This window comes from Diprion similis, chromosome 1, assembly GCF_021155765.1.
Source record: "Diprion similis isolate iyDipSimi1 chromosome 1, iyDipSimi1.1, whole genome shotgun sequence".
In the NCBI taxonomy this organism is placed as follows: Eukaryota; Metazoa; Arthropoda; class Insecta; order Hymenoptera; family Diprionidae; genus Diprion; species Diprion similis.
In genome coordinates, this window is record NC_060105.1 from 10,290,803 (window position 1) to 10,303,995 (window position 13,193).

A 13,193-nucleotide genomic window follows, 5' to 3' on the forward strand; every position below is an offset into this window, starting at 1 on the left:
CTTTTTGTCAAGAACATTTGCTCATTCAATTTGAATGGAATTCTGATAAATTCTATTGGCGATGAGTTTGCGAGGCGCGGCATTTGAATTCCAGACCACCTTTTCGCCTCCAGACCTACCAGTGGCGAAAAAATAAACTCAAAGAACGCTTAAAAATCAACCGTGACAATGGAGCTTTCTATCTCCCTAACTATAGAAATTTTCGCTCACTCCCGCGATCTCTTCTCGACGAGGAATGTCTTAAACAATCCTGTAATCGATGACTCGCTTTGAATTTCCCGCCATTCGCGCACCCACTCGCTACCTGTGAATAGTCCGAAGGCGTAACAACAGGTAGCTCAATTTCGATATTCGATGGATCGACTCGAGCGATGGCGATGTCGATTTCGATAACTAACCGGCTGAGGAGGGGGGGCCAAGCAGAGAAGCCACTAATGGCGGCGTTTAACTCTTCGCATTTGAAATTAGTACTTTAGTTATGTATATCGAGGCCCTCGAATCGCACCGAGTTTCAAATAAAACGGGAAACAACGGCTCGTCGCGTTAGCGTGGTGAGCTAAGCTTGGCCCCGGGGCTAAGCTCGCGATTCTTCGCGCCTCGAACCTCTGACGACAGTCGGTGTCGGTGTCGTTGCGTGCGGGGTTAACCTATTCAGGCTAGTCCTTCGCCCTCGAACAATGACAATGAATGAGGATTTCAACTTCGCCGAACTCTGTCGGCTCTGCTCGTTGAAAAGTAACAACCATCTCCAGATATTCGACAAGGAGGGCGAGCAGCGGCAGCTCCTCTTCAAAATTCGTTCCTGCATACCAGCTGTGGTAAGCACATAACTACCTACATGTACAGAGACAATTGTAAATGCAGAGATTATCACTCTGTACTGCGCGAAAACCGTCCAATCTCTAAATTTTTACCTACGACCTCCAGTCTTCCTGTAAGTCGAAGGATAATTACTTCCCGAATTTCGCAGCCTGTTTCACCGTCACGGATTTGCTCCGTCAATTATCGCGTTAAAAATTTATTCTTATTCCTGTTTTAAAACAATCCTCAGTTTGCCGCAGCAGTTTCGTCGTATTTACAACCTTTGGATGAAAGAAACTGCGATTGTTTTTATTTGCTAACTTCGCAGTCGCAATTTTCGCCTGTCCAACACGTATCGCTTACAGTATTTGGCAATGCGTGCGAAGTATTGCAGCGGAAAAAGCCACATTACACCGGACTTTGCATTTGGCTTGAAATATCATTGTTTTGTTTTGTTTTGTTTTATTTTATCATGATTTGATCTCGAATTAATTTTCTCATTTTGTCAGGTTAATTAGGCTGAAAGTTTGCTCTGTAAATTTTTTTATAAACTAGTCGATCTTTGAACTAAGCATCTGTAAACAAATTCACTAAAGACTTTGATGATTATTCGATGAAAAAAAAAAAAAAAAAAAAAAACGTCAACATTTGTTGTGTACATACATACATCAATTGTAAAGAACGGTAGAAAAATGTGGGCAAAGTTTGTTTCTGCAGGGAAAAACCGTAGCACAATGCTGAAAATAGTGTGCAAAATTTATTGCAAAGAAAAAAAAAACGTCGCTGTGAAAATAGAAAACGTAGATTGAAATGACTATTAATTGTAAAAAATTGCTGAAGAATTGATAGAAGATCTGAAAAAATTTGCACTGGGGAGAACTTAGCTCCTTACTTCCTGTGTTCAATCAACCTTTTCTTGTATCTTACATTTCCAGCAGGTGAATTAGTTGAAAATAAAAAAGATAATTTCAAGTATGTTTACATAAACGCAATTCAATTCGTATCTTTGTCTTTGTTTCTTGGAATACACATGCTTTAAAAAAAACAAGGAACAAGACAATGCAGTTGGAAATATGCATTCACACGTCTTGAGAATCCCAATCGTAGTAATCCTGAGATAAAATAACTTCGTTTTTACCTCTAAATAAATTACACTTAGAGTCGAGTACTCAACCGTTGCATTTCGCACGAATGCATGTGTGCAACGTTTCGTGGTCGTGGAAAATTTGCTGGTCGTAGAGTGTCTAGAAATGTTTCAACTTATCGCATCTATTAAATACGATGGTGGAAAATGATATTCACACCTCACACTCGTACCATTCATATCTTTAACTAATTGCCAAATATTTTTCGCAGATTACCAAAGAAGATGCTCTCCCAAAAAATATCTGCCAGCGGTGCCTCTACAAATTGGACATGTTCTACGAGTTCAGAGCAAGCTGCATGACGACTGACACTGTGCTAAAGAATTATGCAGATAGTTTAAAACAGCTAGCCGCTTCAGTCAACAACCAGGTACACGTATGGAATTTTACATGATTACGTGGCTGAAGCTGGCGGCCAGAATCAGTAGCTAAACGGTCTAAAGTTCATTCGAATAAGTAAGTGAAGTCCGAAATTCAAAATTTTGTCAAATACCTTGAATCCCAAATACTTTTTTATACAATTATGAGGATAGAATTGAAAATCTGCATTTTTCTATTTCCATAAAGTTGGCTGCTAACTCTGGTTGCTGGCTTCAGCTTCATTACACGATTCACGTAATTCGAATTTCTCCGTTCAAGCTTTACGCGAATCTAATTTCTTTTGTCGATACGCCAGCATCGAAGATCCCGCGCGGTTTGATTTCACGGGCTTCTGAATAATTGATTTGCAACACGAGACCGCGTATTACATTTCCGTAATCTTTTTTCCCTTGAATTATCCATGCTGGATTATAGTTTTTTGCAGAAAAGTTTTTGCACATTGCAGTGAAAGCATCATTCTTATTTTCTACTGTAAGAAACATGCGCGGCGAAAATACCTGATATAACTAACTAACTCGATAGCAAATTATCATCAATCGCATATTGCAATCGCAGATTAATTATGTGTAGTCCGAGTTTTACGGATGAGTGTAATCGCACCGATAATTATCCCGGTTTTAACAAAACGACCGTTCAAAATACATCATCGAGGGCCAAGCAGGTACACAAATATTGTTATTCTTCCAACGAACCCCGGCATATATTCTTCTCTCTCGGAATTCGGACGCTACTTATATATATTTATATACATATATACAATATATATATATGTATGCACATAATCCCCATACTTCGTGCTTATATATTATATGCTTCTCCGCCGAAACCGATACCTGACACGTTTTACACATACACCTGTTCGTATCCGATGATAATATAGGGAGCATGTGAACAGTGGCTGCAGGTCGGTGGATGTATACGTGAAAGTTTTTTTTAGAGGGTCGCATCGTTCGATCGAGAAAAACATTAAATTCTCACATTTCAACGGAACAGGTAAAGTCAGGAAAGTTTTTTAATCAAAATATAACCAAATTCCATTTTCGTAAAAAAATTATACCTACTTTGTGGGTTTCGTACGGATCGTTTGGCTGATGATTAATTTAATCTGATCCTGTGCGACGTCACAAACATAAAGCAATAACTGTACGGGTATAGGTGCTGTTCTTTCGTTTCATAGCTGCATTAGGACTATTTAGAAAAACCTATTTTTAGCACATTATCAGATAACAGTATTCCGCCGAAATTCCAAAAATATTTGAGCATGGTGTAACCGTGTTCTAAAAACAACACGCAAAGTTTTTATTGACAGATTAAACTGTTATATTATTTTCTGACCTAGTGAAATAATAATTTCCAAGCGTATGTTTCGAGTTGCGACAAAGCTACACAAGAGAAGAAATTTTCCTTTTAATTATCGACGAACGCCGTTTCAAAGTTTAACTAAATTTAAAAAAAAAGTCATGAAATGGTGAAAAATTTATTTCGATTAGAAAGTGCAAACGCATCGCTAAGAGGGAAATCCGCAGCGGAGACACGTGCGTAGTAAAGCCGTGAACGATGAGTTCACGTCATGACGCGAGGTGTAAATGGAGTAATATATATAACATATGAGGCATTCCGTAACGATTCGACCTGGGTTTGATCTTCGACCTGTCCGATTGAGATTTCGATTTTTTATATCGGTGTTTCTATTCTGAAAGGTATTTAGATTTTTTAAATAATTTTTTCAATCAATTTTGATTCGTTTATAATTTTTAAAGCGAAAACATGGTTAGCCTGGTTTCTAAAATCTGAAAAAATTCGCAAAAATTTGGGGTGGGGTTGAAATTCCGAATTTGAAAGGTTCCGAAAACGCTTAATTCCGAGTTATTTGGCTGCGAAACTTGCAGTAAAGAAATCAAATTTTGAAAACGCAACAAAGTTCCGGAATACAAAATTCCGAAAATTCAAGTTCCGATGGAGCGAAATTCTGAAAAATAAGTTTCGATAGAGCAAAATTCCGGAAAATAAAATTTACTCACACAGTGTAGTTTACTCAACGAGTGGGTGTAAAATATCAGAGAATCCGAAAATTGAAATGACGAGAATTGCGAACGTAAAAATATCAAAAATCTAAAACAAAATAAGACCAAAGTGGTGAGATTTCACCGAGTTAGAAATTCACAGAACTGAAAATCTTCGATCACTCAGAATTACGATGTTTCGAATTTTTAAATTCTCTTTCACAAAAATTCGGAATCTGACGCTTCCGGAACTATTCTCAAATTTGGAATTTCAACCCCACACCGAGAATACTAATATATCCGCCACATGATTTTCCATAATTATTTCAGATTTTTAAATCGCATCGATCTGTAATATGACCAATTCGTTATCAAAACTTGTAGACAATTCAAATCGATTGTAAAAATTTGTAGAAAAAACTGATTTCGAGAGTCTACACACCCGTATCTAAAATCGCTCCCACAAAATCAGAGACAAGTCGAGTTGGCACGGAATGCCCCATATATACACAGCTGCACAAAGCGTGCACATGCCGCACTGACGAGACTGTTTCGTGCGTGTGGTAGGTACGGGCCGTAGCCGAATAAAGGAACAAGATCCCCGTTGCAGTTGGCCTGCAGGTTCGGTTCACCGTCGGGGTTCTTGGTTCTTCGTCGGGTCGCGTTATTCCCCCACCCGACGTCCGGCGCGAGCGCGACGAAGGATCTCGACTCGAGGATGGATCCCCCCCTCGGACCGCAACCCCAACCCCAGTTCTCTCGATTCCTCAATCCTCTTCCCTTCTACTCGGCACCGCCATAACCGAGAGTGTTGCTGCGAGAGCGAGAGCGTTTCGTCGTCGTCGTCGTCGTCGTCGTCGTCGTTTCCTTCCATCGTCCGTCCGTCGTTCGCTGTTTGGTATTGATCGACGCGTCGCGGCGCCCTGCGTCGTGAATAGAGAGCGAAAGTGACTAGCGTTTTGCTGCTGCTGCTGCTGCTACCGCCTCTGCTTAACGCGACGAGAGGAAGAAAGGACGAGCCAACAATGCCGCAGTGTGTGTTTTTGGAGTGCAGTTCCGGCCGTCGGCTGGTGCAGTTACGACTCTAAAAGTGCAGCGGAGTCGCGTGTTCTTCGGAAGATCCTCGCGGCACGCCGCAGGTGCAGCACCACCCTGCCTCGGTCTGCAGAAAACCTGTTATTCCTCTTTTTGGCCCGCCTTTGTCGCCTGCTACTCCGCGTTCCTCACGCTCGCTTCGGGTGATCCAGAAAATCGAGCCTTCGGAGGCGGACGACGTCCCGAAAAGAGGGAAGAGCGAAGAGGGAAGAGAGAGGAGGAGGCCGTCCGATATCTCGCTGCCCCTCTCGACGATCCGCGCTCAATGTCAGTGTCAAGGTCGGCGGGCCGACGCACCGTCGAGGCGAACCTCGGCTGCCTCCCGCTTTTGAGTTCACGAACATCACCGAGCTAGGCGCTTCACTCTTTCGACAATTCATCTTTTTCCGACATTTTTAACGAACGTATTACTGCCGTTGCGAAGAGGAGAGATTCTACTTGTCGTTCCCGCTGCTTTTAGGGCTGCTTCGTTTCTTGAACGACGATTTTACAGGACGGAGGAAACTATTGGAGCAACCGAACTGTATCTCGTCTGAATAATTTCGGTAAGCCATCGTCAGGGGATTCGGGGGATTATCCTACCGGCGATTGCTGGGAAGGAATGGAATGGAATGGAATGGAATGGGAAGGGGCGGGAAGGTAGGGAGAAGTAAGGAAAGTGAGAGGGTGGGAGGGAGGCGAGAGTGTGCAAGACCGGCTGAGGAGATACGGAGACCAAGCTCGGTTGTATAGGAAACTCTGGTTTACTTCGACACTTCGATGTGGTTGTAGTTTCGACAACTTTGGTCTCTTTGTTCCGTGAGAATTCGTCATCTTTACTAACAGTATAGAATCTCTCGTGGCGAACGGTTAGAATGGGAATATTCATGAATCGTGTGGAAGATTGTGCAATTTATGACCACCCGGTGTAGACCAAGTTTCGATAAATCGTGTGGAAAACTTTTATAACGGACCCAAAGCCCAGTGAAATCGATTTACAATTAGCAACAGGTCAGATGTTATAAGATTAAACGTTTTTTCTATCTCATCTGCTTCTCTTTGATTCGAAAACTTTGTGTCAAGGTACGTTTTAACGCTTGATATAGTTTTTCTTACAACTCTGCTAGAATTTGAATAGAAAAATCGGATATGTATCGTTTTATGATATTCAAAGTTTTGTCTCTGATTTTCGACAATACTATTTTCCAATTACCACTAACGCAGAGGTTCTGCTTATATCCTTCTATAAATTTATAAGTATAGGTGAAAAGGCCAGTAGACAATATCTGCTTTTGTTACAACAAAAGTATAACGCTAAGAAAGGCATTAACCAACTTGTTGAACCAACTTGTAAATTACAATTGGAGCAACCTGGTTCTCCAATTTCTCCAAGTGTTAAGTTGTTGTTACATGGAAAGAAAAATGTTTTGTTCTTAATTTGGAATCGATATTTTCCGCCTGTTTGTTCATTTCCGTAGTTTCGTTGTTCATTTTTCTTTTAAAACGAGTTCTAAAGCACTTATGCCATATTAAAATCCCTTTGTAATGGATACTTGCTGGTCACGTTTATCCTTGTGTTGCTTTGGTTTCGAATGTCACGTGAACTCCTTGCGCGGAGGGAACAAGTCCATTCCGATTGAGGGAAATATGAAAAACTAAAAAATATCTGAAATTCTGAGGAAACCGAAGTTATGGGAAAGGGTAGAAAGAATACAGAACACGAGTTGTAAATCGGAACGACGAGGACGTGGTTGAAAAATTCAGCTGTGTACTTGAAAGGTTGAACATACAAAATACGGATACAAAACTGCAGAACGACTCAGCAAAAGTTAGCAGAAAACATTCGGGGACCAGATGTGTGGCTGTAAATTAACCACTTAAGCTCTAGCGAAGGTTTTGGAAAGCTGCACTTGCATATGGAATATATAACCTTTACCCCCGAATTCACGAACGTCCGTTTACAATCTTGTGTTTTAATTGTTTTTATCTTATGAATTAATTAACCAGCGTAAATTCGACCGTCAACAATAATAAAAACAGATTATTATAACAGGCCGTTATATATTACGCCCATTAAACTTGTAAACTTTACAGTAAAGAACAATAAACACTATAGATTAGTCCTTCGAAACGTTTGGACTCGCGTATTTTTAATAATACGGCAAATTTTTACAAACATCGCACGAGCAACCATTTGTCTTATGTGATGCAGATATTTTGAAATCCGAATTAATTTCGTTTTACCTAACAACATTGATAAACGTGAAGAAATAACAAAAAATTGCGTAGAAAATCTCAAACAGAGAGCTTTCGTGCCCAAACACTGAAGCCATAAATTCGTGGTTGCATATCGCGTGTGTGAACTCGCGAAAAATGTGTGGGTGCAGGCTTGAGAGTGAAAATTGTCGCGTTGTTCGTTGCATCACACAACGCATTGCATCGGTGTGCCACTGATCGAACAAACGATGGACCACCCGCGCTGCCTTGTGTCTTTTACGGAGCTTGTACAGCCGGTTACACTTTCTTCAGTTTTTTATCATACCGGAAAATTTATCTCGCTCGGGAGGCTTGTTTCGACTTTAACAATTAGGACCATTTATCCCACAGATTGATTTATCAATTTAATTGTAAGAATGAAAACGATTTTCGCATCTAGTCAGTTATGAAATTGATATTTATTTATCGAATCACCTGAGATGGAGAATTGATATTTGAATATTGAACTTCTTTATTTGCAAAAGGAAAATAAATTCGATTTCTGAATTATTTAAAATCGTAAACGAGAATTATAACGGGATTATTAACTTGGCAATGTAAGATTGTTGGGGGTGGGGTCACTACAAGAGTCAGACCTAATTTGATATTATTTGAAAGTAACGAGGTTGAATTCAGTAAATTAGAATTTCAGACAATTCTGACGTTGCAAAATAACGCTTTTGCCCAAAAATCAGCATCCTTTATAATAACATTGTCAATTTCAACCGCAACCGGATTATGCGAAAATTTGTGTAAAATCAACGTCATCGTATTGATTCAAATGACACAAAAATAACATTTCTGTCTTGTAATTATTTCCTTTTAATTTTTCAACCTATTTTACCAAACGATCACGGATTTCGAGTGAAGAATAGTCAACCCTGAACTAGTCCGTCTTGTTAACGATGATAAAGAAGCGGTAACTCATGAGATTAGAAATCCCGTCATTCCCTATTTGTGTACCTAGTATGCATCACAGAATTCAATTTTGCAACTTATCCTAGAACCGTTTTCAAATAAAACTCCTGAATTCTCAAATAATAATCCAGGTTGGTTTTAACTTCCCATTTCTCTAGGTATCAGAAAAAGACAAAATGTCCGGTGGTAGTCAGCAGCAACAGCAACGTACGGCGTATGTTGAAGCCCATGCGGTTGCTCATGCTGCAGTTCAACAGCACATGGCGCAGCAAGCAGCCCAAGCAAGACTCGCCGGTCCAGGTCCTCCTGCTGCTCCTCAGCCACCAAATCCCACGTTCACCATCCCAGATGATGGACTGGGATACGACGACGGTGTCCGAGTCCTCCGCTCCATTGGAACCTGGTATGTCAAGCGACTTTTGCAACTCGTAATAGAGAGTGTAGGATTTCAAAAAGATACAGCATGACGTGAATGTAGGCCAAATTTTATATCCACACTCAACCATTGAGTGTTTTTTTTTTCATCGAACGATTGAATCTAACTAATGTAGCATCATCATGAAATAATATTAGTCAATTTCTTCATTTTATGCATCCTCATGACCTATTTGACGATTGAATCGAATTACATTGAATTCAAACGGAATACCTAATAAATTCTGACATGAAAAAATCATCATTTTTGAAATATTGAAACAGGTCACCAGATTATTCTGCAGCAATGCGACCTGGAGGCGTAATGCCAGCATTTCCTACAGCCACTGAGCAACAGTTCTCTAGAGGACCAACGGTCACTCAGGCCCCACGTCCGAGACCAGGCTATGCATCTAAAGCCACAAATACAGGAGAGCCTACAGTCAAAGCGTTTGCTTGCACAGTTTGCGGCAAGGGTCTTGCTCGTAAAGACAAACTGGTTATACACATGCGTATACACACTGGTGAGAAACCATATTCCTGCGAAGTTTGCGGTAAGTTTGATGACTTTTTCCAGATTTATCAATTAGTCATTAATTGCTGTTATGTATTCATATTCGAGAATGTGACGTTCATCCTCAACGCAAAAACATACCTCCCATACTCTCTAAATTTAAAACTTTCGAATTGAAAATATGCTGTAATAGCAAATTCTGTCGCCCCAAGTATCTAATTGTTCGTGTCTCATAGGAATTTATTGAACGTTACTTTAGAAAAAAAATACTTGTATCGAAGCTTATTATTATCATGTTACCATCTACTTTCACCTTACAAAACTATGAAACTCACTATTGAACTAGAAGATTGAAAATTGTACTCGAGATATGTCAGTATATGGAAAAATTTGATTCTAGAATTTGTGTTTTCCATATTCCTTACGGTGATAATTTTGAAACGTGTTTATTTGACTCGAATTGATTAGCAATTGAAGCAAATGAATATTTTAATTTCAAACTAATTGTATAAATGATATTTGAATTTCGAATCTCTGCACCTGTATTGTAGGCAAAGCATTTGCGAGACGAGACAAGTTAGTTATACACATGAATAAACTGAGACATAGACCGGGTGTGACTCCTCTTTCAACTCCAACTGCACCGAACTCGGATCAGCAGCAACAGCAGCAACAACAACAGCAGCAGCAACAACAGCAACAGCAGCAACAACAGCAGCAACAACAACAGCATCAAAATCGTCAGGATTCTATTCAAAAACCAAAAATTGAACCTGTCAGTTGGGCTTGTGAACTTTGCGGAAGGGCTCATGCAACCAGAGAGGAATGGATGCAGCATGCAAGGTAATTAAGTGGTTAGATTTTAAAAGTTGATGTTCCATCTAAGAAATAGTTACTAGCAAACAAAAAGTCGTTGAAAGTCAGATTGAAGTTTTATGCTGAAAAATTGTGTTATTTGTGAACAGTAAAGTAAAAATTCGTATATTGAACGAAAAAATCTTGATAGTTTTTGTCATATCTCATATCGAATAGATACTCGAATAGAGTTCACACCGATTTCCACACAAATTTTAGATCTCATCTTGAGGCTTCAGCACCACCACAGCACGCCGCGCCATATTTTCCTGCCAGTGCTGCGCCACCGCAACCTTATGCAGCTGAACGAAATTTCTGTCTGATGTGCCGCACAGATTTTACGGACAAAGCTGAATTCATGTTTCATGTTCGCTCGCATTTTGAGCCTCATTCACAACCGACTCCATCCCAGCATTCGAGTGGTAAGCAGGGTGCAGACTCTGCTACCGCTGAACTGATCGCCCGTGGCTTAGTCGACCCCTCGGGCCTCTGTAGCTAGAACCACACCACCTACCATTGCCAGTCGTCGATTCGTGTCTTACCGTAGTGCAAACTTTCGACTCTACCGTTGGCGATGTGACATATAGATTGATATAACATCACGCGGTAATCGGTGATCGAAACGTTAGTGCCTATGTGTCATGGATTTATTATTAATCGAAGATATGTAACAGTGAATAATAATTTTAATTATGTTAACTTGGATCGTGCGGTCGGTCTTACTCAGTTTCAGCGGCCGATTAAATCATGATTCTTTAAAAGTCGCGTATGAGTAATTTAGCCGCAAACTAGATTTATACATATAGGTATATATAAATACATATAAATATGATATACATATACATATTATACATATACGTACATATACATTGCTCGGAGATATCTGGTTAGGAGGAGTCGCATGTCTATTTTGTATAACTTGCATGATTATTAAGAGCAATTTATATATTTGCAGTATATTTGATGTGTAAAAGAACTCTCTTCCCGCGTTATGATTGAGTTACTTGTAAATATATTCTATCTAGGTCAGCCTATTTTGTAATTGTAGTTATTGGTTTAGGCATTATACCTCGTGGTATTTCAGTTCGTCGATTTATAGTAGGTATATCTGATACAATACCCAGTTGTATAATATTGTCGCAACATAATTATAAATACACATACACATACGCGCACACATACACAGACGTTGACGGACAAACTTGTGTTAGGGTGTCGAATTATTCTTTACTTCGAACCTTAAATGTGCAGACGTTGAATCTCCAAAAATTTGTTATCTTTGGTAGAAAAATCATAGAGTTCAATAAATTGCTCAAAAATAATCATAAACCCGAAAATTCCAGCTATGATGTTTTGTATTTCTTGTGAGCTTACTGGTCGTTGAAAAAAAAAACATTTTAAACACAAAAATAAGAAGATGAAACTGAGAAATTTAAAACTCGACTGAAGCATCTCGTGCCTCAGATTCAGATAAGTTCAATTTTAAATTCGAAGTAGCGGATTTGAGGGATGGAATTACAAAAATTGCGATAGAGAATTGTTTTCTCTCTTCACACCCTAACATAACTTATCTCATGTGTCACAAATTATGTATACTTTTTACGTTGCACAGTGGATTGAATGAGCGACTAGCATATCAAAGTATTGTAATAAGATAACTTTACATATAGAATAGTCGAGATACTGTCCAATGCAAACTTCTGCGTGAAATCTACGGTGTAACAATTGTTTTGACTTAATCTTTGAACAATTTAGTTTTCGATTGATTTCCGGATTTCTCAAAGATGGGACTACCGACTAATTATAATATTCTCTGTTTCCCACCAATAAAAATTACTTGCTCTACTTCTGCTATTTTATTGCTCTAATAGCAGAATTTTTGAAAGTTTCAATACGTTCGTGAAAAGCGCCGCTGCAAATTATTGACAGCCTTGACATTCAAACTCGTAATTATTTTATAGCCGTAACATAATCTAAGTTATTCGTAATGCTTTTAGCATTGCTATCATTTTATAATAGAATTTGTTCTTCCGCGATTACGTCACGAGACTAACGCTATATCACGTAATTTTTTTTTTTTTTTTTGATTAAAGAAACTTCACACCCTCTACTCGACTGTAGTTAGTATCTTGTTGAGTTCTTATCGTGATTTTTCATTTCAACCTTCAGAATGGTATTCAGAGGTGAATTAAACATTCACTGAAGAATTATTTGATTTATAAAAATTTATTGACAAAGTAATTTATGCATTAACAGTGAGAAAGTAGTAAAAACAGATAGGCAGAAATTTTTCAAAAGCTTTGAACATTTTGAAGAGATCCAAAAAGTTGTGCTTGTTTTTAGGATTAGATTCGTTTTATTCTGATGGGATTAGTGATTTTTACTTATTCATTTCCATGCGGCCTGGTGTTTCATCGTAAGTTACTTTATTGTTAAGTTCGTACGATTTGATTGAAACTCTATTTTTCATAGTATCGCAGCGTTGCCGCACTGTGTCGTATCTAGATATCTAGCCGCGTAAAAAATTTTTGGTCTTTGCACATTGAAAGAATGCACAAGATGGCCTAGTGTTCTCAGATTCTGGAGGTTTTTTTTGGTAACGATTGAAAATTAAGAAATTCACTTTACCTCTTCTAGAATCTTTGAAGAAATGAAAATGATCTCAAGTACTTCCAGTTATGATTTTTTTTTTTTTTTATTTAGCAGTGCGAAACTCGCTTTCTCCTTTAGTGAAACATTCCATCTACTTAAACGCTTTTCTTAGGCAAACTACGAATTGAAATCATATTTCGTTTTCACAGAAGCTTTTTTAACTGCAGTCTGCTCTTTTAT

General features: G+C 38.9%; 1 protein-coding gene across 1 annotated transcript; it reads left to right on the forward strand.

Moving 5' to 3' along the window:
* Positions 1-320: 320 nt before the first annotated feature.
* Positions 321-11,014, forward strand: LOC124408482 (zinc finger protein 48). Its single transcript, XM_046885433.1, has 6 exons — positions 321-818; positions 2,158-2,316; positions 8,737-8,981; positions 9,278-9,546; positions 10,058-10,349; positions 10,581-11,014. The coding sequence occupies exons 1-6, from the start codon at positions 678-680 to the stop codon at positions 10,858-10,860; spliced, it is 1,386 nt and encodes a 461-aa protein (XP_046741389.1). The 5' UTR covers positions 321-677; the 3' UTR covers positions 10,861-11,014.
* The last annotated feature ends 2,179 nt before the right edge of the window (positions 11,015-13,193 follow it).